This window comes from Apteryx mantelli, chromosome 3, assembly GCF_036417845.1.
Source record: "Apteryx mantelli isolate bAptMan1 chromosome 3, bAptMan1.hap1, whole genome shotgun sequence".
Classification (NCBI taxonomy): domain Eukaryota; kingdom Metazoa; phylum Chordata; class Aves; order Apterygiformes; family Apterygidae; genus Apteryx; species Apteryx mantelli.
Genome location: NC_089980.1, coordinates 109,231,911 through 109,258,391, shown reverse-complemented (window position 1 = coordinate 109,258,391; position 26,481 = coordinate 109,231,911). Strand labels below are relative to the sequence as shown.

General features: G+C 36.0%; 1 protein-coding gene across 1 annotated transcript in view; it reads right to left on the bottom strand.

Annotated features, from left to right (window-relative positions):
- The window catches only part of EYS (eyes shut homolog), a 956,188-nt gene that overhangs the window by 540,597 nt on the left and 389,110 nt on the right, over nt 1–26,481 (bottom strand). Inside the window, exons 23-25 of the mRNA XM_067294141.1 lie at nt 19,041–19,137; nt 18,112–18,219; nt 17,295–17,440 (exon numbers count right to left, since the gene is read on the bottom strand). Of these exons, the coding sequence (XP_067150242.1) occupies nt 17,295–17,440; nt 18,112–18,219; nt 19,041–19,137 (351 nt within the window). The remainder of the gene's footprint in view (nt 1–17,294; nt 17,441–18,111; nt 18,220–19,040; nt 19,138–26,481) is intronic.

Below are 26,481 nucleotides of genomic sequence, written 5' to 3'. Positions count from 1 at the left end.
CAGGTCTGACTAAACAAAAATTATTCATGACCACTGACTTTTGGCCTAGCAACATTTTACATTTTCAACACCTGATGCCTTTCTGCAGACGTGTACTGCATAATGTATACCTATCAGCCTATGCAGAACCAGCTGTTATTTACCTTTATTTATAGCAGTGCATCATTGCAAGACACAGACATGTCATTTGGTATCTCATGAAGAACTTCAAAAATAATTTGTACACCAACCAATAAGAGCAATATACTCAGTGTGGAAGCACCTACGTAAATGTCAATATTGACTGTTTCTTCAGTGAGAATATACATTTGATTTTCCATTCATACATTCACTCATCTGAAAACAGGTAAAGTCTGAGAGGAGTACATAAGGTTAAAAGCTGATTATGGGAATTTTAAGTAAGTGGAATATGGGCAACGATTCACTTTGAATTTCCTTTCATTTCACCAGCCCTCCCGTTTGGCTGTGAATTTCCTCCTCAAAATAAAGGGTCTCATTATAATAGAACTGCTGTCCAGATGTACTGGTTTTCCTTTTTCCATCAGTTATTCATTTGTCAAGCATAAAAGAGAGATTGAAGGATGACCACCAAGAGTTTGGACTGGTAAATAGTAGTTGTTGCTTCATCATAAATAGGCTAGATGTAAAAGACAGGTCGATCCTGGAGACAGCCATCCTGACTGTATGTTATTCTTAGCAGAGATGATACCGTATCAGTACAGATTCAGTTCTGGGAAGGTTTCCACAAGATGGAACGCTAGTGTTTGTCCACAACAGTGTAAACTCAGATCTGATGCAGACAGAGCTAATAGAATTGCTCAAATCGTCAGATAGCAGGATGTCAGGTATCAGGAGACTGGCTTGGCTACAAAGTGAACATACTACAGAGCTCCAAGGCAGAAAGGCAGCAGGCATGTAGGGATGGTGTAAGGAAAGCCAAAGCTCAGCCTGAGTTGAGACTTGCAAGAGATATCAAGGGCAGAAAGAAGGGCTCCTACCCCTACATGAGTACGAGAAGACTGATCAAGGAAATTTGTGCAACCACTGCTAAATGGGGTGAGTGATTCAGAGACAGCAGACACAGATAAAGCTGAAGTACCCAATGCCTTCTTTGTCTCAGTCTTCACCAATAAGGGCTCCCAGGCCTTTGCGCTTAGCAGTAGGGTCCAAGGAGAAGAAGAACCAGAAGTGGATGAGGATCAAGACAAGGATTTCTTGAGCAAACTTGACCCACACAAGTCCATGGTACCTGTGGGCTGCATCTGAGGGTTCTGAGAGCTGGCTCATGCCTTGGAAGGCTGTTGTCTATCATGTCTGAAAGACCATGGAGGTTGGGGGAGGTCCCCAGTGACTGGAGAAAGACAAATGTTGCACCTATCTTTAAAAAAAAAATCAAAGGGATGATCTGGAAAACTGCATGCCAGTCAGCCTCACTTCAGTCCCTGGCAAAATCATGGAGTGAATCCTCTTGGAAGCCATTTCTGAGCACATGAAGGAAATGACGATGATTGGGAACAATCAGTGTGGATTTACCAAGCGAAAATCATGCCTGACCAAACTGACTGTTTTGGACTGGGAGGCGCCAGTTTATTTTGGATGCCGGTATGAAGGGTACAAGCACTTTACAGATAGATAACTAGTCATTAATATAGTCATTAATATAGTCACAGAAAAGGTGATAACAAGTTATAAAATCTTACACCCCTTCTGATTCTGGGAACTCTGAGATGATACAGCATCGGACAGACCTCTAGTAAGAGGGCCAAAGCATGCTGCACACAATTCCCACCTGTGGTGAGGTTTGCTGGCTCTGTGTTCCCTTGCACTTTTATAGAGCCTTGCTCACAATACAGATTCAGCAATCACTAATAGCAATCAGTGAAATGTGGATTTACCTGTGAAGACTTTCTTGGGTGATAGCCCTAACATTCTTATTGCAGACTAAACCTATACTTTTTTGGAACAGTACATACAGTGGACAAAGTTACACATCTACTGGGGCATACAGTACACACAATAGGCATACACTTGGGTAAGCCATTATGTGGATCACTAACTCCTTGTACAATAGTCTTCCAGGACGAACACTACAATTGCCTTCTATGATGAAATGACTAGGTTTGTGGACAAGGGAAGAGCAGTGGATTACCTTGACTTCAGCGAGGCTTTTGACACTGTATTCCATGATATGCTTGTATCCAAGTTATGATATTATGGTCTGGATGGGTGGACAACTAGATGTCTAAAAAGCTGGTCAGATGTTTGGGCTCAGAGGGTCAGGGTTAATGGGTCATACTCTACCTACTCTACTTGGAGGCTGTAAACAAGCAGAGCACCCCAGACTCTGTCACTGGGCTCAAAAACACGGAGGCCTGAGAACAGACTTTAGTAGAAAAACCTGAAGAAAAGAACACATTGAGCACTTCAGCCTTTTCCACACCTTTGGCACTAGGTCCCCCTCCCCACTGAGAAGCAGGTCCATGTTTTCCTTGGCCTTCCCTTTGCTGCTAATGTACATACAGAACAGTGATAGGAACGAAGATGCCACCCGACTAAGATTTAATTGGTTAAGGTATGACCTAAGGCTCTGCGTAGTAGAGATTAAGTCACTTTGATAGAATCAAGAAGGTTAACATCCTGATCTTGGCTCTCAGGATTTTTTTGTCCACTAAAGTTTAACAGGGAGCAGGAACTGCATTTTGCACTCAGCACTTCAAGCCATATGCTTGATGAGGTTACACATTACTCTTATATATTCTTTTTGGTCCACAAAATCTTTGCTGAATAATGTTGAAACTCAAAAAGTACAGCAGAAATTGCCCCCTCCTTTCCTTGCAAATCAGGTTACCTTATAGTCTGGACATTCTCAGAAAAATGGATAAAGTGAGTACGCCTCTTCAGAATGAAGTGTTCACTGAACCTGAAACACACAATTTTGGTTTGAATGCTACAATCATTAAACTAAAAGACAGATACCACTAGCTCTACATTTAGTATCGAAACCCAGCTCTGTCAGCATACATATTGAATTTGTTCTTGACATACCAACCAGTTTGGGTTTTTCTTGATACTCAAACTGCATTTTGCTTTGAGATCTCAGTGAATCTATCATGAGATCTCTTCCCTCTGACTCTAAAGATGTGACTGATCCACTTCTGTTCAAAGTGTATTCCTCTATACATCAATAGCAAGAACTACAGACAGAGGTTCGAGGAATGCAGATGCTATCACAATGTAAATGGGGCAGTTGGCAGTAGGAAACGGTAGAAGTAATTGGGAAGATCAAAAGGATGAAAAGAACTTCTCTCCCTTTTTATTGGTAATGTCTTGTGGGGCCTTTTTCTTAGGCCAACCCATCTCTTTTGCACAAAAAGCAGAGCACAGTTTTCACTGTTATGTAGATGAGACAAACAGCAAGTTCTGAGGCCCAGGATAAGGAGAGCTGGGTCTCAGACCTGGAATTAAAGATGAAATGCAAGATGAGCTAGAGTTTAAACCAAGATACATACAATAACATACAATATAGATGTGCCCTTAATCACTTCCAAATGTCAGTTCATAATGGATTTCATAAAAAGAATAAGAATATAAGAGGAACGTCTGGGACCAAGAGACTAGCTATTTAGATTTGAGAAATGATTAGTGTGTTCTGTAGAAGTGATGGGGGAACTTTCACAACAAAAAGTGATTTCACAGCATTTAGTCATTTTCAGGCATTTTTGGGGATCAGATGTCCAATAACTGGTAGAATCAGAATTTGAGTTTATATATGTCAGTTTTACATAAATACTATTTTAGGCACTGAAATCTTCCTTTGGGGGGGGGGGGGGGAAAAAACCCCTCAGAAATCTTAGACTTACTTAGTTATACTCAAACAAAGCAAGTCAGAAAATAGAAACCTAAGAATTAGGAGGTCTGGAGACGAAGGAAATCAGTACTTTTGCTGATCCTAGAATCGTATCTTTTAAAGTGAAGCAATTGGGAACCATCCCAAAAAATTCTCCAGTCAAAAAACTTCCTATTACACCCATACTTCAGCTGACTTGGTGAGCTAGACACTTAGATTTACACTCAAATAAAAAGTAAATTTTTCATGAACACAAAAATATCTCACTTGAGGTAGGTCTGAGTCATCTGGGTTGTACTCTGACATAATATTGTTCCGATGGTAAGATTTAGAAAGAAGAAATGATTAACACCTCAGTCATGGAAAAGGCCTTCAGGGAAAGTGATTATCATACATTATGTTTAATTACATATTCTGTTAATATGTTATATTGCACAGCTGAAGAGAAAGTAATATTAATGGTTTAATTGCTATTTTTAATATCAAACTCAGTGGAATATATAAGTTATTTTTTCTTGTTTTATTCTGACATAATTATGCACCAGTGCCATTCAGAATGCAACAGCACATTAATTGATTTGTGATAATCAAGATAGTGCTATACTTACTGATTTTATTTCCTTATTTTCCTTTTAATTTTGAAGTGCTGATTATATTCCATTTAATTTATAATTCCACAAGTTATATTACAATCACAGGAGTTCCATTTGGTTAAACTCTACCTTTGGATTCTAGAACAAAGGTTCGCTAATCTATCAAGCCATAATTAAATACATTAAAAGAGAAAAGCTTGCTTGACAGGATACTATGAAATAAATCTATAAAATGGCTTTTGATTATTCTTTGATTTCCCTTGTAGATACTCAAATCCAAAATGCAATTCTCAGAACTATACATCCACCAGAGAAGCTTGCTACATCTTGCTTTTGAGGTTCTTTGTTGACTATACAAAGTTGGAAATTGAAAGTGAAAAAGTAGAAAAAGGGGGACAACAAGAGTAAGAAAGGAGACATCTTTTGTCAGTGAAGATACTGGATATGGTAACCAGTGAAAAATGAACAAGGTCAAATACTGGGAGTTTATTTGATTTTTTTTTCCCCCAGAGGAGAAATTCTGAAAAGGCAAGCCACTTTTTACTAATGTCCTTTTCCTCTTCTGATAGAGTGAGCACGTGATTTGTTAAAAATATCGTTTTTTCTTCCACTTGTGTAACAGACTGGGTTTTATCTCTGAACTACTCTCAGAAAGCTAATTCACACTGTTATGAATATTTCTGGAAAGGAAACTAATAATGTCTTTTCTTTGCCTGTGATTACTGAACTACAATTTTCAAAAGGCTGATACAACAGCAGATAATTCATAACTGCTTTGGAAGTTCTTTTGGCTAAATGGTATTACTATAATCAGATGACTCTGACATGTCTACTTTTTATTGACTGTAATGGACAACATGACTACCTATGTGTTACCCATTTGTTTACACAAATGAGTGGACATAATTGCAAATGAATTTAAACAAAGCTGTAAGACTTGCACTAATCTCTGCAACTATACTTGCAGAACCTCACTGATCCACTTACTGAAAATGTCACATGCAATAAATTAGGAGTATCAAGAACCAGCTACTTGTTTTATTATACTTAAATAAATTTAAAAAAATAAAATAGTGGAAAAAGTGGAATGTTTTCTTCAGAAAACCAATCAATACGGTAACTAGTACTGGATAAAGGTTACAGTTTGTCACAGTGACATAGCACTTCTAATTAGATACCACCAAAATTAATCTGCTTATTATTCGTTTCATCATGTAACTAGGCATATTCTGATAATATTTGTACCTGGAAATAATTTTACTCCTTTATCAAAAAAATCTTTTCTAGACTCCAAAAATTCTTTCTTGCATTTTGAACACTTAAAAATTTCATACTGCTTATAGTCGACATCTGTATGTCTGTATCTTTACATTTATGTGTTTGTAAAATCATCGTCTTTGCTTAGTTAGTATTTTGGTACATAAATGTATTCTGAATCTGTAACACAGTAGAAGTCTGTATGGGAAAAAAGAAAAATTCTTAGATTATGAGCAATATTTTCTGTATTTATAGTAACACATAAAATCAAAGGATTCTGGAATCATACAAAGAAAAACAATGCCTGAATAAAATGTATTTAGAAGTTTATCTCTCTGCTATAAGCTGACTATTTAAGAATGGTTCTTTCTTACTCAAAAGATCTGTCTCCTATGTAGAATAATATGTTTAGAGTTGCTTCTTTACTACATCTGCAGTACAAATTCAAGAGTTCATATGTTCCCAACCCTTAAAATTTATCACATCAGCCAATGAAGGACTGATCATTTAGACAAAACAGGAATAGGTTCAGTGACTCAGGAGATCTCTTTCAGTTTTATGTTGCTATGTCTAAGACTCTTAGGTACCACCAAAGTATAATCAGTAAGAAGTAACAACTGTGATGTTGAATAAAGCAGCTATTTCTACTTAGAAATTTCAGCCACTGATTTTTCAGTTAGTTCTATAAGCCAGGCCAGACTTTTCTCACGTAAAGATGGGTGGGAGGCAGGGAATGAGAATGATCAGATTGGGGAACGGAAGAGTTAAGGCAATTTTGTAGCTAACTGGTTACCTAGAGACTTCTTGTTATGTTACTGCTAAGTGTCTTTGTGGTGCCTAACCATTGAACACCAAAAATACTTTTCCAGGCCTCTGTCTTGCAACACAGATGTATAATGCTATTTCAAATAAATCAGTATTTTTTCCTTCAAAAATGTAGAATGTCCAAAAATAATCTTTAAATCCTAGGGTTTCCTCTGTAATTTCTCTTTTCAGCTATGGAGTACCTTGTAAGAGCAACTTGAACTGCCTATATAGTAGAATTTTGAGATCAATATCTCTGAAATACTACAGTAGTGTTCTCAGAGTTCAACACACAATTACAATTATTTGCAATCTTCTTCATAGATCAGAGGGCAAAATTTGGCTTGAATCTTTGTTAATTTGCTTACATGGCTACAGTATAGCTACAGAAAAAAGGGATGCGGTTCAAGATTGTGTCTGGTATTATTTAAACAGCATGGTTGTTATTCTTAAATTTGAAAGATAACATAATAGGCTACAATATGCTGTTTATTGTAGGAACACTGAAACTGAGCAATATACAGACATTTTAGGAATACATGTTACCTTAGTCTCTGTCACTTACAGTTAGAAAAAAGACTGGGGACTGGACTGATGACCAGTCTGTTCAAGCTGTTCAAGTCCCTGTCTATTAAGTGAACAGAAACAAAAATATCAATGCTTTCCAGATTCACAAGCATTTTTGAGGCTTCAGCAACTTAAAGGAACATGATTTGGTCATTTAGTTAAATGCCAAAGCAAATACTGAGTCATCTAAAATTCAAAGATGGCAGAATAATAAGACGATCATTTGCAGAGAATTCTAAGGTAGAAATAAAGACTAAAATTTAGTATTTTGTCCAGTGAAAGAGACAAGATGATATCAAGTATGATCCAAGATAGGAGAAAGTGAGATATTCCTTGCATTGAAAATATTGTATTTCAGACATAACATAATTCTTAACAAAATGTATAATTGCTCTTTGCTACCTGATATGTTCTGCAAAGATTGATATTGAATAATTTAACTTAAACAGAAGATGAACATCAGTGTGACTAATTCATCAATGTCTTCAAAAATACCTCTTTTTTTAAGAAAAAGATAATGGTTGTATATAGTCTGAATGAAATTTATTCATTCGTATTCTGAAAGAGTAAGGATACACAGGTATTGTCTTTCAGAGCCTCTTGAAAATATCTTAAACATTAGAAAATGGTGGAGGAACATGTGAACTTTTCAGGGGACAGCATTTACATTTTTTACAAGATGAGATCACGACACTGTTCTATGAAGCAAAAGATGAATGTTACAATTCTGATCCTCAGATATGCAGAGTCTTTGATTTGATTTTATTGCATCACTTCTTAGAGATAGTTCAGCTACCCAAGTCATACCTACCCTTCACTTTTATTCAGTTATCCTGCTGCAGACTAGTTTTACTCTCTGGTCCATGAAACTCAAAGCAACAACAAAAAATACGCTGTGTCAGACAATGTTTCTTGTCTCTATCTGTTTACAAATATCCTAATTATTGGATTCAGTACACTCACTGATGTACTGAATACAGAAACACTTTTAACAGAAAAAAAAAAAAAACATATTTGAACCAAAGCAACTACCCTTGAAAGCCTTTATCAAACAGAACATTACCAATGCATTATATTATCAGAGACTTTACTGTACTTCCAAACTTACTGTAGCTAGTAGAAGTGCTCCTGACCAACCAGGAGTGAAAAGTTTATTTCTTCCAGATGCTGGTAACAAAAGACAAATGAATCAGACCAGCTCCCCTCTTACAGATGAAAAAAGAACCAGCATAATAGTTTTCACATAATGACATGGACAACAACATGAAATGATTTTTATATTAAATTATGAAATCTGTTTGTTTTACTGCTATGTTGATTATGGGGCAAGTTTTCTTCTACCCTCTCTTGACAAACCCTCTATTTATAATACTAACCAACCAGCGCTAGCTTAATTCAGAGAGCAGATGAGTCTGCCTGGCTAAATCTGTAAACATTACGTCAAAGTTTAGAGAAGTTAATTAAATGCAACTTTAATATTCCAGCTCCAGTGATTTTCTTTTTCTGAAATATTAATGACACCTACAGTTATTTCCACTTCTCTCAAGATCAGTCACACGTATTCTGCATCACAACTTTAAAAAACCTAGTCACCACCAGCTTCAAACTCTATTAGAAATCATGTATGGATGCAGACACAATAGTAGAGGCCTCCCTGGCAAGCATTTCAGTAATAAAGTTAATGACAGATGGACAGACATATCTAAAATGACAGAGACAGAAAAAGTGAACTCAGTGGAACTTAATGATTTAGGACTACGTGTTTTTAGAGGCATCAACTGCATCTCAGGTCAGATATCCTATTAACAGCAACTTAAATGGCATTATTGTAATAATTACTGAAGAAAATACAAATGAGAAGAAAGAATATCATAACAAAAGAAGTGAATTTGTAATCTCTTGTGAGATGTGGCATTTGTCATCTTGAACAGGTAGTATTTGAGGGGCACCCTTCATTTTTCAGATATGAAAAATTCAAGGCCAAGATATCTAACAAAGTCTAGAGGAGGCTTTGAGCCAATCAAGAAGAAAAGCATTAAAAATCCAGCAGAGACATATAATGAAATTTTGATCACCTGCACAGTACTTGACATTTTGTTGTCTTATGTGGCATTGGGATTTTTGGACAAAATCTGGTTAGTTGCAGAGCTTGGAAGAACAGGCCTTTACTTCAGTGCAATACGTACAAAAATATGGTGGTTGAAAGTAATTCACTATTTCTAGAGTAATAGGAAGCAGTACATTTTATATGTTGCTTTGGTGCTTCTTTACAATATAAATGCATTTACGCACATGACTATAGCCATAATCTTCCAAAAAAATTAATTGTTTAATTAATTTGAGGCATGACATAAGGGAACATGAGCAGTGAACTGAGAGCACAGATAATAAAATATTAATTAAATGGAGGCATGAAAAAGGTATGATATAAACAGAAAAAAGTCAATATAATGTTGTTCCAGATACTGATATTCCTAATGTGTCTAGGCCAGACTTTGATCTAAAGAGAATTTCTTTATTGTCCTTTATCTTATTCTATTGCTGATAAAGGATTTTGTCCAAAACACACATTTTTTTGCTGAAAAATTTCTAACTGTGTAAAATTTCATGGAAAAAAAAACAATCTGTACTTAGCATCTGGAATGTGTTAACATTTTAGTGTTGTGAAATCAACATGTGAGTCTGAGAAGGAAAAAAGGTGTAATTCATATTAAAAAAAATCCTACATATCTCTCTAACTTAAAAAACCCTTAGGATAGAGATAAGGATTCAGTGTCTAAACAGATTAGGAGATTTGTTTATCCCAAAGGTGGAGCCCCATTGCAAGTAAATAATCAAAACTTCAGGTTTAACTGTAAGAGGTTACATTTTCAATACCAGTTAGAAAGAGAATATTTTTTTACTGGCAATCATCATTAAACTAAATAATGCTCAGATATTTATGTAAGTAGCAAACAGTATTTCTGAATGGATAGCTGAAGTGTAAAATAGCATTGCTTGTTTTTTTAAATTGTATGTTTTATCTGAAGACTTTCGAACAGTGAGTGCTGATGTATTGCCATTTTGCTTGTCCTTTTGAACAGTGTATTAAGTAACTCTACTGCTTTTTGGATTAACATGGCACAATATTTAATGTGCAAGTACATAGATTAAAGAGTAATATCTTTACTGTACATTATCTGTAGAAATAAAATAATGTAAATAATTTTTCACTTCAGCAGTTACATTGTTCCCTTCAGTAGTTAAATATGTAACAATAAAAATAAGATTGAGGCAGTAATTGTTTTCAGCTGAAAAATTAGTAACTGACCAGAACATTTTCTTAGCTATTTTCTAAAAGAAAGCACAAATTTGAAATGAGAAATTCAATTGTTTCTACTAACACAAAAAGCTGAGAAAATGTTTACACATTTTCCTTGCTGACTCTTTTGCTGGCCAAAATCAGACCAACCACACTGACCAGCTTTGCAAATATTTTCAGTTGTCCTAAATCCACTGGTAGCTAAATTATATTTGAAAGTTATAAAATAGGATCTTCCCATTCTTGTCTGTATAAATCAAGAGTGTAAATCAAATCTTGAATACTCAAAGGCTGTCCATCCAGACATCCAATCTCAGAAGGATGGAAGCCCAGAAAGGGAGAAGTATTCAATTTGGCATCTCAGAGAGAAGAAGAAAGGAGTTCAATAAGCAGATTGAAGCATGTGCAGTTTACTTTTTAGCTTGAGATGAAGACACCTAATTTCAGGTTTCTATATGTAGATACTTACATGTGAGCTAGGTGTCTAAGTTTCCAATATACTCAGCAGAGATCTAATAAGAAGAATGAAGAGAACGTGGAGACTGAGTCAATCCACACTAAAAAGGACACTCAGGAAAGGTTTCAATTACCTAAAGTTGGCTCAGAGCATCATCTGAGAAGTCCACAGGTATCCAAGACAACTGCTAAGCCCAGCATTATTGAGAACTGACAGGAAACACAGACCTTCTGGAGGGTCAGCCAGGGACCAAGTGGGATATACTGGGGATTGTAAACTAGCACTAGACACCTGTATTTAGGCAACTAAATCTTGATGGCACAGTCTGACAGCTGAATAGGTTGCCAGAATTCATTGATTATATTGACTGTACCTCTGCTGATTAAAATGGGAGATTAGACAGGCAACAGACTGTTGTCACCTACTCATAGACACCTTATTCCAAAACTGATGCCTGCCATTTATGTTTCATTATATGTCTGGAGAATTATGTAAAAAATAGCTTTGTTATAAAGTGGGAAACAGCTATTGTTGCAACAGCTGGAAAAAACTAATAATGCCTGTATGTGCTTGGAGTGAATGGTCACACTATTTTAAAGAAAAGATTTAACTTTAGGATGCTGAAGTCATAGACCAAGGAGGAACAACACAGTCTGTTTACAAAGACCCTTTTGGGCAACAAGGGTGATGTATATACTATACAAGCTCTTGCTAGAGAGCAGAAACAAGAGAACAGTAACAGCTGTCAGAGCTGGAATAATTCGATGTCGTGTGTATCAGGAGTACCTCCTGGAACTGAGCAGTATTGTCTCATGGAGGGACAGTGGCTAGCTGGAGCACATAAAAAAGCAAGAGAGGCTAAACTGGAGCTGAAAAGTTCATGTCACTGGGTCAGCCCCAGCTTTGATGTGTCCTTGCTAGACAGTGTGATGGAAGACAATGACAAATCACACACAGGAGGCTACTGCAGGAGAGGGGTTACAGCCATGTCTAGAAGATGCTTTGCCCAAAAATCAGAGGAAAGGAATTGAAATAATTTGTGTACTTTTGAAAAAGAATAGTTGATTACTGTATATTATCCTGATGTCATTTTTCTCATCCTTTCAGTATAGCGTTGTTTTTTTTAAGTCACTTTATTTATCATTTTGGACCAAGGAAAAACAGTTTTTTGAACACCCAGACTAAGTTGCATTTTCTGAAGTATCTGGGTGAGCACTTTAACCAGGGTGCTCTCTAGTGTTTAAAAAGACCATTGTTGCTGCCAATTAAATCCCGACAGAAAGGTTACATCTGATTTTGGTGCACTTGTCATTTGAACTATGATAGCTTTTCATAACAGACTACATGAGCTGCAAGACAGCAGAATTGTATTCTATCTTTGCTGTGTTGAGAAAAAGAAATGTTTTATTAGGCAACGAATTATTTTAATTAAATATACATTCTTTAAAGAGATATTTAAAATGAAATATAAAAAGATGAATATAAAATAAATCCAAAATAAGAAAAACTTAGGGAAAATGCCTAATATTAAGAGGTACATTAGGTGCCAAAGTTTTAGAGAATCTTTACAAGATTGCTTTCTCTAAGACATTAAATTACATGATAAATGAAAAAAAAATTCAAAGGTCTGATGACAGATGATATTTTAATAAATAATTTCTATAAACAAATGATATATTTGAAATGTAAATAATTGCCTAACCCATTTAAGGCATTGCAATTTCTTTCCAGCTTCCATTCAAATTGTTACATCTATCATATTTTAATAATTATAACCAACAAACATTGCTTTCTCTATAAAATTAATTTGAAACATTTTTGAAATTCAAATCATCATTTAAATCAACCCACATTTTTTAAAGGCACTTTGTCCTTGTCTACCAAAAGCTGTTCCTAAATTTACAAAATTACTGAAGGTGAGAGTAGAAATACACCTATCTTTTAAAGAGTTCAACCACCTTGGTTATACTGTTATAAATTCTAAACCACAAAAATGCTAGTATTTTGTGGGTTTAAAGTGCTTTTTTTCATTATCTAAAATTCCAAAGCCTGGTACTCTCAGAAACTGTACAGCTACCTTTTCTTTAGCATAGGTGACATAAAACCAATAAAAACTGCAAAATTAGGTAGGAAGAATTAGGAAAAATTATTTGTGTTCTAACTGTTAAAAATGAAAGTTTTCAAAATCTTAACTGTCAGTAAATTGCTTTACAATTTTGTATGTTTGTCAGGGAAATATACACTTGACACGTGCTCTTTGCTCACAGGGTCACTGAAAATGTTTTTCTGGAGTATCAGCTTCATTGTAGTGAATGGGAATATTTTGTATTCAGTTGATGAAATGCTTTCCATAAAGTGTTTCAAGTAATCTAAAGTAAAACTCAACAAAAGCATCAGCTGACATTAGAAACTCAAGTTGAATAACATAAATTTATCAGTTAGTTTATCAAAAGAATAATGACTGACATACTGTAATCTAAATATGATTTTTTTGCATGAAATCTATGGTAGTTGTATTAATAGAAATTATACAATTGTATTTATTTGCATGCATACATACTGAAGAAGGAAGAAAGGTTCATTACTATTTAGAAATTAGATTTAATTTCAATTTTGGCCCAATATTATTTTTAAATAACAAAGCATCTAGGCAATAATATAAGTACTCTTGTTTGGCTTTCTCGTAATTGAGTTTTCTTGGCTCAAATGAGTTCTCAGGAACAGCACAAAGCAATTGGTTGTATGATGTAACTGTGTAGCCCTATAATATGGCATTGCTGTTACTAGTAACAGGCCATAAGCTTTGTACTGAGTTTGCAAGGCATCAGCACTGAGGCTCATCAGGCTGGCTCTGTCTCAAGTTTTCTTGATCTGCCTGCAGGTTTATTTTACTTGGTTTAGTTGTGACAGCAATTTCTCTGACCAGGTGTTTATGGCTAATTTGTTTCACTTTTGCTTATCCTTATATGGTACAACCACTCTTTTACATAGGTAACAGTAACAAGCAGTTATTGTTTGTAGAATGAAATATTTACAACTTTACAATAATTATGTAGTGTAGAGCAGGGGCCAGGTACAGCATCAGAGACTATTTGTGCTGGAGAAGCAGAGACACAGGATGCAGCATAGAGTACAGACATGGCATGGTAAGAGATGGGGCATGGGCTGACACTGGAGATTCTGCAGCTATAAATAACTCACCCACGGTCAGTTAAAGAAATGCATATCTGGAGGTGGACAAAACTGGTTTTACGGGTAACAAAGAGAACAAAGAAATAGTATCTAACATGCATAAAAGGCATCATATATAGTAAATCCAGAAGTAAATGTGCAGCTGCAGACCAATAAAGAAAGAGAGAGGTGTAAATGCTTGTTAGCAAATATATAAAAATGACCTCAAGTGGAACCTAGAGAGAGGAAGAAGAAACTGTCAACACAAACAGTATCTTCTTCCTGGCTAAAGGACTCCAGATACTGACAACTTGCCCTAACATCCCACCATCACCATTCAGAATGAAACCACTGACTTTAGGACCCAGAGGAGCAGGGGAAGGGTGAGCATAACATCAGGAAAAGGGGCAGAAATTAAGAAGCGTGTGTGTAAGACCTTTAACTGTATTATTATTATTATTATTGAAACTTTTTCTGCATAGATGCATTCTTTCTGTAATAATTACACCTAGACTAACAATGATTCTTAATTAGACTGCTAAGATTTCAATTATACTATGGCTTTATATATACAAAGTGTATTTCCTTTTTGCCCCAAAACAGGATTTTGAGTGTTACAATGACACACAATATGGAGCACTTCATTTAGAGCTGGGTCACCAATTTTGGCTTTTAGACTTAAGTCACAGACAACAGTGATGTTTTCAGACTCCTTCTCTTCCCCACTCAACAGTAAGCGATAATATGCTGTAAGACAGAATCAGTAACAATCTGACAGAATTTAGTACAGAAATCATTTCACCTTTTAAATACTGTAAAAAATTGAAGTATTTTAAAAGGTATATACTCTCTATGGGGGGAAAAACTCAACTGTTTGAAGACTGCATTTCAGCATCTGTAATCTGTTCCTATAATAAAGTATAGTAAATAATATAGCACTTGATACATTTCTGGACAACATTAAATGATATGATTATCTTTAATCTATTCCTTTTGGATCTATAGTGAGATGTTCTACCATTGTCCTTCTCAATATTCATGATCTATATATAACATATTTTTTCTGTAAATGGGATGTTATCTAATTCCTAAGGAATTAGGTGGTTTAGCTAATAAAAATCACAAAAAACAACTTCATTATAAAAACTAGAATTTTAGCAGTGAGACAGTATTATCTCCGATTATAAGTGATATGCTTGCATTACATATAAACAACGGCTTGGGAAGCAATTAATTTATTTTGATTTTAGGTACTAGTTTTAGGCAGAAGTCTGATTGCCAATACTACACAATTCTTCAGGTATCACTCAGTTGTAAAATTAGGAATAACGTAGATGGCAAAATTAGTAAAAAAGTTCTCAGAGCCTTGAACCACTAGTATATACTCTTCTTACAGCATGGCATATTGATGTGGAATACTCACAATCGAATAACTCACGGAAGCTAATTTTACTGAAGTTTGCTTCATAATTCAGAAGAGCAAAGTTTTGCTCTGATAAGACCCTACTTTGAAATCAAACTTCTTTCAGTCACTTCTGGGTCAGTTAACACCTCAAACTTCATCCAGTTTATGCTTGCTCTCTACAAAAAATGGAAGATGCTGCAGATACACCTGTGCAACTTCATTTTTAATCCCTTAGTTCATATCAGATTTCTAAAAGCTATTGATACACCAAACACTTTGTGGTGGATGAATTATGCCTTCAGAGTTAGTCTAACTGCTACATTGCACAGTGGATGTTGAAAGAGTTACACACTGAGGGGAAAAACATTGGTTACAATTAAGAGATGTACAGTCTATCGCTAATTTTTGAGAAAATGCTTCAGTGTTTGATAGTCACCTGGGTGTCACCCCACCCTTGTTAGTAAGTAGCTAACTCTACATAGAAAACAACTATCCTTGTAAAAGTACTAAAGAGTAAATAATTTGTAACAGTAAACAGCTACATGTAACAGTAAACAAATACTATAGCTAAGAAAAAAAACTATCCGTGTTGGTAAAGTGGGTTCGGGAAAAAGAACTAAAGACAAACTATTTAGTCAATAACGAAGAATCACAAAAGAAAAGCACATCTGCAGGTTACTTGTTCCTTTTCAAATTAACACCTGGAGTCTCATAAGCCTTTCAAGTATAGGCAACTTGTCTTTCATGAGTATAACTGGGAATTCTTATAGAAATATATATATAAAGGTGAAGTCAATGTTTTTAAAATCTATTTGTTAAAGTATAAATCCGCAGCACCACTATCTTATGCATCTAAGTTTCTATGATACCCAAGAAATACTGTTCAGAACACAGCCTTTTCTAAAGAGAATAATCTGGAAAAAAAAAATTTTGTAAGTTTTAGGCAAGAGAATTATGCATAATTTTTCTAAATTTTGGTGAAATGTAAAAAGGAAAATTTTAAAGAACATTGCACAAGCTGTACATCAATTATGGTTTACAGTAAACGGAAGAAAGATATACAGCTATACAGATATTCTCTAAGATTTACCTGTTCTTTGTTCTGGGGAGAAATTACATTTCTCTCAGTTCAGTGGATGCCAGCTGAGTCCTTTCTAATCTTACAAACTTATTTGATATTCATCAAAGGCTGAGTAGAATAAATCATTTTATGCAAGAAGTATGCAGAAATGATGCAACTTGAGGCAGACAACTATAAATATTTCTGAAAACACTGTCATATGACCCCATGTGTAGTCAGGTTACTTAAGTTAAACATATCAAAACATTAAGTATGTCTTGTTTGTTCTGCTACATGCAGACCAGTCAAGTACACTCAGAAAAGATTTTCAAGAAATTTCAGTACATCTCTACCCATTAAATATTTTGTCACTTGTTCCATAAAAATGTAAAGATTAATATTAAAGGCAACAGTTTCAGTTCAACAGGTCAGTGAAGTCAAGGAGTCATTACAGATATGTGCAAATCCAAAAGAGAAGGTGGCATCTTATCGTGTTTGCAAAATTTACTCTCTGTCTACAGTACTACCTTTTATCTTGGATGAATTCAGAAAACATTGATTTTTCCCTGCACTATATAATCTCCCTTTTCATGTGTTTCAGCTGAATATCTGGGTGACTAAAGAACCCATAAATCAAGCATGAATGTAAACAAAGTCTTGAAGTACTTAGCAAGAACTGGATCAAATTCTATTTGAATTAATATTGATTTCTTCTCCAACAAGCAGATGATCTCCTGTACTCTTCCTTGATTTAGCTGAGGCCATTGCAATGAAATTAAAAACATGTAACACCTGTGAAATAGCCTTCACTGTGGCAGAGAATAGACTATACCTGTGAATCCAGGGGTACAGAAACATTGATAGCCTCCAAGCCTGTTGATGCAGCTTCCTCCATGCAAGCAAGGCAAAGTTTCACACTCATTTACATCCATCTCACAGAGAGACCCATAGTATCCAGGTACACAGTTACAGAGGAATCTTCAGAAAAGGGAAAACCACATAAGTCAATAGAAATAAACAATACATTTGATTTCAACATTGTGAAGCTATCTGTGTTCCAATGTCAAGATGTGGTTCCCTAATCACCAGCCATGTTGAAATAATTAACAGAGTTTCCTCATTTCCATGTCTCTGAAGTAAGCAGAGCGATTTACTGTTTTTTAAATTAACAAGAGAACTGTACACAATAATTTTAGCTGAAGCTATGGGGAATGACATAAGGGCTAAAGTTCTTTTGACACAAGTCTCTGAATAACTGTAGAATGCCATGGATACAAATACAAAATGCAGTGTTTTCCCTTGTTTACAATTTACAATTCAGTAAACATTTACATTAGAAAAGGTCATTGTTTGAAGCAAAAAAGAGAGATATAGCAATTTAACTTAAGATCAGTATTCCTAACTCTACTTCACTCTTATTCCAAATAAAAAAAATAAGGAGGAAAAGAACAAGTATGCCTAAGCCAGTTTCTATTTTCCTCTTGGGTCACATAAAAAGCAAATACCTGAGTCAGTAGGATTTGCCTACCTCATCTTAACGCAGAATGCTTGTCATATGCTGTAGGTCCCATCCAAACCTCAAGGCAGTGAGTAGGCTTTATAAATGAAGAAACCTGAGATTTTTTTTTCATTTAGTTGTAGTAACTCACCTGTTTATGAGATCTAGGCAAGCTCCATTATTTTTACATGGTCTTGATAAGCATTCATTAATCTCCACTTCACATAGTGTTCCAGTAAAGCCATGCTGGCAGGAGCATCTAGCAAAAAATGACATAATTTTACTTTTTCATTTAATATAAAAAAAATACTGAAAAATATGTGGCGGATTTTAAGGGGTGATAATTAGCAGAAAGTTCAAAAATTATGTGTGATTTCTTCTAATCATTAGAAAATTAGAAAATGCTGTACTGCAGCCCTTCCCCCTCCCCACCCCCCCAGTCACTGCCTGGCAAACAATAACCCTTTGTGTGCACGGGGCGGGGGCTGGCAGGGTCTGCTGTCACACTGCCACTGGCAGCCCCAGGGAGGAAAGCAGGATGACATAAGGAAACATAAAAATAATCCAGGTAGGCCCAAGACCCCCACCATGAACATTGCGCTTCTCCTGGTGAAGACCTCTAGATGCTGATGACATGTCAGGACTTCACTCCCATCCCCATCCCAGTTCCTTCTGAGGAAACCATTGATCTCAAGACCCAGAGGGACACTGGAAGGGTGATCATAACACCAGAGAGAAAGGGTAGATTTTTACTGTTTTGTATTAATTTTGACTATGAGTATTAATATTACTGTAACTGGACTAATAATAACTGTCTATTATATCTTGATTAGACTGTGAAGATTTTAATTATCCTGGCAACAAATTCTCAGGTTCACCTATATGGTGTTTTCCTTTTCGCCATAGCAAGATTTTGAATATAATGTAACAGAGTATTGAGTCAAATCCATCACAAAAAAAAGACCTATTAGAATACTGAAGAACTGCAGAGACAATACAGACAAAGGTCCAAAAAACTAGCTGAATGATAAATATCCCTGTATCATACTGGATATCTGTTGTTCAAAGAATTTTTCTCACTTGTAATGGTTAACTCCGTCCACACACAGACCCTGATGCTGGCAGGGATGTGAGGCACACTCATCAGTGTTAACTTCACAGTTAGTGCCTTCAAATCCTGAAACAGAGATTACATTGAGTGTGAATGAGTGAATTCTACTACATCATGTGAATACTAAGGGTTACAGATCCTCTTGGATATTCTAAATCATCAGACTTTCTTACAAAATAATGTTATCCTTATTTTGTAAAAAACACAGGGAGACAGCATTTTGTTTAAAACATATGTTTATTTCTAATATTAGGGCAAAAAATGTATGGTTCTTTTTGAGGACATGAAATGTATCTCAAAACACTGCCAGTCTGCATAGTAACAAATAGCAATTTCAACACCTCCTGAAATTAATGAAGATGAAAAACAACTGGAAATGATTGTGATTCTTTTACCATGTTAGAAAATTTATTTTTATTTCTATATATTTTTTAACAGTTGAGGTAGCATGAAAGTGACTTTAATAATACAAGCTCTAAAAATAACTGTGTTCTATGCAGAATATCACAAAAGCAGCTTTTCTAATCCGCAAGTACTAGTTTTTTTATTCTCAAGAAACAAAGTACTACATTAGAGCTAGTAGGTCCAGCAGTATGTTCAGATTTGTTTGCAGTCTATCTGCAGGCAGAATGATATACTTACTACAGGTTACAGAAATTGCAACATCCTGTGGTAGTTTTGCCATCAGTGTCAATGATGGAGCATTAAATGCTGTTACCTAGGATGGGACACATTATATTGGTTCTCCTGCTTCTCTGAAATAATGGAAACAGCTACTGCATGTCTCAACTCTATCTGTGGGACCTGTGTAATCTGCAAAGTGCAGGAATGCACAAAGTGTAGCTATACATCTGCTGTTAAGGAACCACAAAGCTCTGCTTTTGGAAAGAATACATAGAGGATAAAGAAAAAGTAGGATGGCTAATGTCAGTACAGTGTCTAGTTATTGTTTCTACTTAGACACGACAGGGTACCCTCTTTAGAGCATTTACTGACACCTCTCCCTGGAACAAGACACTCAGTTTCCCTAGAACCTTCTAACCCATGCAATTCCTTTTGCATAAACCAATTATGCTGGTACTCTCAGCTTCTAGTTTTACATCTTCAGATATCACAGAAGGAAAGTACCCAGGACTCACTAATACGTAATTTAATCATACTGATTTGGGCCCAGATTTTTAACATGTCTGACAGCCACTGAAAATTGCTGAAGTCATGTCTTCTTGATGACCCATGCTAGCTGCAAAATAAACATTATTAGTAATAAAATCTATGAACACAAATAAGGTGTCAAAGCTTCTCATTACTTGTGTGCTATAATCTGACACAATTTGCTGCTCTCCATTCTTTTCTTTTACTCTTATCTAAAATGGTGTGCTTCACAGAAATATGTAGGGAAAAATCTCTGTAGAAATAATAAACTAGGCAATAGGAACTTGGTATGGGATTCAGACCATCTGCCTTCTGAACAAATTGTCCTAAGCTGCCTTTGTAGTCAGTGGAGAGAAATAGGTACTTCTACAGCATTAGCCATCTGACTTATTTTATATGCCTATTTTTGGATGAAATAAATTACCTTAGAAAACTGCCTCTTTCTCTCCACTGACTATAAATGGAGTACAGGGAGACCAGCTCAGCATAAACTTTAATACTGTGGACATCTACATCTGGTCAAATTAATCCACACTTTCTGGTGGCTTTATTCTAATAACACCTTTTTCATTGATTTCATTTCCCTTCTGAATTTCTTAACTCATTAAAAAGCTACTGAACTAAGTCAAACGCTGACTGAATAACCCTTCTTTTTGAAAGAGATAAATCTTTGGTATGAACACAAAAATCTTGTCTCTACTAACCGTGCCTTGCTTTAGTTCCTAGATTTCAGAATTTACAATTCTTTCATAAGAATAAATCACTGTCAAAAAAATCTTTGCTTACAAAACACTAGCTTTTTTTTCTGGCCCACTCTTTATGTTGACAAATTACTTTTTGTCTTGCTAATTCTCTGTAATATTCATATTCTTATATTTCCCCAGGTTTCACATTTTCCCTTGATATCTCTTATCCTTTGTCTCACATTTCAGTATCAAGCATGCTTGTTGTGGTTCAACAGTCCTAGTCAGAAAACTGATCTTGCACTCATGGCTTTTGTAATTTAATTTAATTCTATATTTAGGTATTTCATTTGTACATTGCATTAGATATTTCATAGCAAAACTCAAACATTTTGGAAAAGTTCAGAAACCTTCTTTTCTTAAACTGTGATGTTTATTATTGCTCTTAAAATCCCATAACACACATATAAATACATGCAATCCTATTACATGCAAATACAGGCATAGCTATGATCCTTTGATATGACTGTTTCAGGAGCTGTCTTTTACAGTCAGTCCTTTATAATCACTTACATCTCCCAAAAGTGTTCATCTTGCTTGTACTGTTTGTGCAGGATTATTAGAAATAACTATGCTTCTGGCACACTCTGAACTTAAACTTTGTTTTCTGGGTGTCATTATCCTTCTTTAGTCAAAACACAAGTTTTCACATTATCCTTCCTGATTTGGTCATTCCAAGGTGTTTCTCGTGTATTCAGTCCTACCTTTTCTTTCTTTTATCCCTGGGAGAAAACATGATGTTGGTCCACATCAAGAATACTCTTGTTACAAGTGAGTGACCATTTTTATATCACAGAATCGCTGAGGTTGGAAGGGACCTCTGGAGATCATCTAATCCAACCCCCCTGCTCAAGCAGGGTCACCTAGAGCATGTTGCACAGGATTGCATCCAGGCGGGTTTTGAATATCTCCAGAGAAGGAGACTCCACAACCTCTCTGGGCAACCTGTGCCGGGGCTCGGTCACCCTCACAGTGAAGAAGTTTTTCCTCATGTTCAGATGGAACTGCCTGTGTTTCAGTTTGTGCCCACTGCCTCGCGTCCTATCGCTGGGCACCACTGAAAAGAGTCTGGCCCCATCCTCTTGACACCCTCCCTTCAGATACTTGTACACGTTGATAAGATCCCCTCTCAGCCTTCTCTTCTCCAGGCTAAACAGGCCCAGCTCTCTCAGCCTTTCCTCATAAGAGAGATGCTCCAGTCCCCTAATCATCTTTGTAGCCCTTCGCTGGACTTGCTCCAGTAGTGCCACATCCCTCTTGTACTGGGGAGCCCAGAACTGGACGCAGTACTCCAGATGGGGCCTCACCAGGGCTGAGTGGAGGGGGAGAATCACCTCCCTCGACCTGCTGGCAACACTCTTCCTGATGCACCCCAGGATACCATTGGCCTTCTTGGCCACAAGGGCACATTGCTGCCTCATGGTCAACTTGGTGTCCACCAGCACTCCCAGGTCCTTCTCCGCAGAGCTGCGGATGGGGGAAAGGATATCATTCCTACCCCTCCTTCTCTTGTAGCTTTGATCTTTTCCTACAGAAGCTCATCCTTAACTCTTTCCATTTCCACTTCATTCCATGTTTTAAGATTATTGTCTTAAGATGCATGTTCATATTTATTTTCATTACATATTCTAGATCATCAGACTTTGAACTGACAGTCTGCATGATACTGAGAATGTCACATAGCGAGTGTCCAGACTGCAACTCAAGGATGTTATTACATCCTTGTACCTTTCATAGCTATTTGTACAACTCCAAGCCTCTTTGTAGGTGGTCAGATTTTACATTTTAGTGCAAATTAACTTTCTTTCAAAGGCTGATATTGATTTGCACAATCCTGGCACTGATTTCTGCTTCATGGATTTCTAAACTTCACAGAAATTAAACTGACTTCTCCTTTGCTTATTTAGAATAGGGATATGTGTTCTGTCATACTCCAGGGCTTTGCATTTGTATTTTTGTTCTGTTCTGGTATTCACCTATTTGTATTTCCTTTCACAGTGGCAGATTCATCTCCCTTAACAACTCTTTGTTGCTTTTTCTACACTATGATAATGGCATTGCAGAGCAATCTGATCTCTAATATTTTAATTCCTTTTAATTACAAATGCTACTTTCAAGGTTTAAATCTGTGACACACCCTTTCATTGTTTTCCTTCATTTGAATATATCTTTTTCACAGTAATTTGGCTCTTTCAAGTAACACAATTATTCTCAGAAAGCTGCATTGTTTCTACAGAACTGTCCTCTCTTCCCTTTGGAATACCTTTACGCACCTGCCACTGGTGTTTGACATCATTTCCTAGAACAGAATGGTCTTATGTTCATCCTCTAGTTTATTGACCCTGGAATTTTACATATGCAGTTGAGTTGCTCTTTGGATCTTTTGTATGAATTCTCTTTACTCTTCCTGGCTCTTAGACATTCTGAGGGATTTATGTACAGTTGCCCAGGCCCAGTTACAAATATTTTAATGTCAGTTATATTAATTTTATATTTCATACATGAAATTCATGTCCTCTGCTGTATTACATTTTCTTTATGATTATTAAGATTCATTCCAAGAATGGAATTCTTTAAAAATGGAAAAAAATGTTGATAAATGAAGTAATAAAACATTCTACTATTTGCCACCTATGCCTGAAGTTGTCCTTTCCTCCTCTGTTACATTTCTGCTCAGTGTTAAGTATTTCAGAAGAAACTAACAGAAAGATTCAATACTGTGTATAAGCATGATGGTACAAAACAGCCACCTCCTCCCAATAGCATTGACCAGACCTTTGCTTACAAATTACTGGCAAACTATGTATGAAGAGGTGTTTTCTCTACACTTTCTGGGGAACTTATTCTATTGCAATGATTCCTAAACTTCTGGAATAATTGTCTACCCTCAAACATTCTTGCAACCATTAATATACTCACAAACAACTGTGGACTTGGCGATTTTTTAACCGTTTAATCTGTTTCTGCGGATAACTTAACATAAATTCATGAACTAGTAGTGTTTCATAATCCACACTGTGAGAGCCATATTCTGCGACACAAATGTCACAATCCATCCCCTTGCAGGGAGCACACCTCTACCACCAACGCTGTCACTTCAAAACCAAGTTTTACATTTTTATTATTTATAGAATTTTAAAAACCTTTAAAGCCAAAATGGACAACTTTAACTCCCTACACCTGTATACAAGAACAAAAATACATGCAGTTTTGCTTTATACTCCTACTAATCGTGACTTTACTATCTCTCTGTAAAGTTGTTTCAATTATTATGTGCTAATCTAATATATCAAGACCAACTGTGCCTAATTTATACTTCCAGACATTGCTACACTTTTCTATTTGCTTCCTATACTTTTCTGTCTGCTTTTGTCTCCTCTACCTCATTATGGTATCCCAATCCAAGTTCCCTCTAGTTAGTGGATAACCCCTTCTGAACAAGCATCACAGACTAAAGTTTGATTTCTGGTCCTTCTGTTAATTTTGCAGCCCACCTCTAATACTGTTTCTAAAGATCATTATTAGAACTAGGTATAGATTTTAAGTGATGGTCTTTCAAAGTCTTTGTAGAAAGGCTAAATAATTTCCTTGCTTCTATCTTAAATTCCACTTCTTTATGTATCCAAAAATTGTGTTGTTTCCTTTGAGAGAGACCTATGTTGAATGCTCTTATGAGTATTATCAGCAATAATTCTAATGTCTTTTTCTGAGTCACCATTTTCTAAGGCACTGTCCTAATGCATACCTATAGAGGCTTTATATCTTAGATACAGTGCTTCATAATGTATCAAAATCCATACTCTTGGACTGTGAGTATTGTATCAGGCAATTCTCAACAATAGCCTGCTTCCCCATTAACTGAACTAATGCATACTTCATGTGCGTACTTTCCAGATTTATGAAATTGTCTAGTCAGTTGATACAAATATTAAATCAGGCCAACAACCACCTTGCTCATTTTGATCTCTTCATGCGCAACTACGTTTTGCAACTATTGATAAACTAGATTTGAATCCATCTAATGACTGGACAGCTAACCACATATCATGCAAGTTGTTTAATCAATACACCATTTGGTACCAGGCCAGGTAGCTTGGAGTAATCCAGCTATGTCAGTGTGATTGCTTTTTGTAACCAGATTTGGAACACTGACAAGTTTATTGGGAGAGGAAAGGAAGGAATGGCAGACAAAAGCAGGAGAAGAAAAAAGGAAAGGAAGACAATTGAGAAAAACTATTCTCATGAAATGCTTTCAATTAAATTTCTGTATCTTATTTTCTCTCCTTCTTTGCTGATAGAATCCTAAATAAATAATTGCATTTTTTCAGCATGAGTATTTGGCTAATTTCATGAAGTATGCCTTTTACCCCTTTTCAATACCAGGATATTTTCAGTTTTCCAGGATTTGTGAACAATACATGCTACTGGTTCAGGTAACTCCTCTGCTAGTTCCCTGAAGACTCTTAAAAGTTCCTGGCTGCAAGTTTCAAGAATCCTTGAAGATTCCTTCAAAGTTCCTTGAGAATCTTGGCTGCAAGTTTTTTGTATCTCTAAAAAACTGGGTACAAAATGTTTCAAACATAAGACTTTTCTGTGGGAAGTTAAGAAAAGATCTGAACTACAACAGCTATTTACAGATCACTACTTAAAAAGGCTTCAAAATCAATATATTGTATTAAAAGCTGTTTTCTATTTCTGTCGTAATATTCAGTGTTATACTTGCATTGAATGAGCAACACATACATCTTCCCTATAACCTTTTTTTTATCAGCAATTTATGGTAACCTTTGCCTTAACTGTAAGAAACCCAAGCTATTAATAGCGCTGACTTCTACCTATTATCTCTACATCTTAGCAACTCAGTAAACAACAAGATGAGTAATACTGTTGTGGTTTAACACTGCAATTAATGTATTTGCTATCCTTGGCCCCTAGAGCTCCTCTACCATTTATATGTATAAAGGTGATGATTTCAAAATCCTGCCTAAATTTCAAGTTTGGTAATTGTATTCTGCATCCCTAAATTTCCAGAGCAGTTTTAATTAGTTAGTGTATTCTTTAATTCCTATGCAGAATTGTATAGAAATGTTCTGCACAGTTAAACTGTTGCTTTGTTCCACCTTAGCAGTTCTTGCATATGGAGGGAGAGATTGTGGTTCTTAAGCTGTGGCCCAGAAAAGCTGCAGGTGCCTGCTGTGCTCTTGCTTGTTGTGCATAAAGACGGAGAGCAATCTGTTCTATCCATTAGACAGGGGAAGATTACTCCCCTGATGCGCCACGCCTTCCTGATAGCTCAGTGGGAAGAGGAACCATGTCTAACCTGGCCCAATTTTTGTACTTTCAACAACTTGCATATATTCTGTCTATTTCTGCTCATCTGTTTTGTCAATTTAGTCTGTCAGGTCTGCTGGCCAGGTGCATATCTGTCTCTGGTTTTATAACAATTGACTCAGAAGCAACAATTCTGAATGCTGAAATCTAAACATCCATGTAATATATGTTAAGTAATTATTCT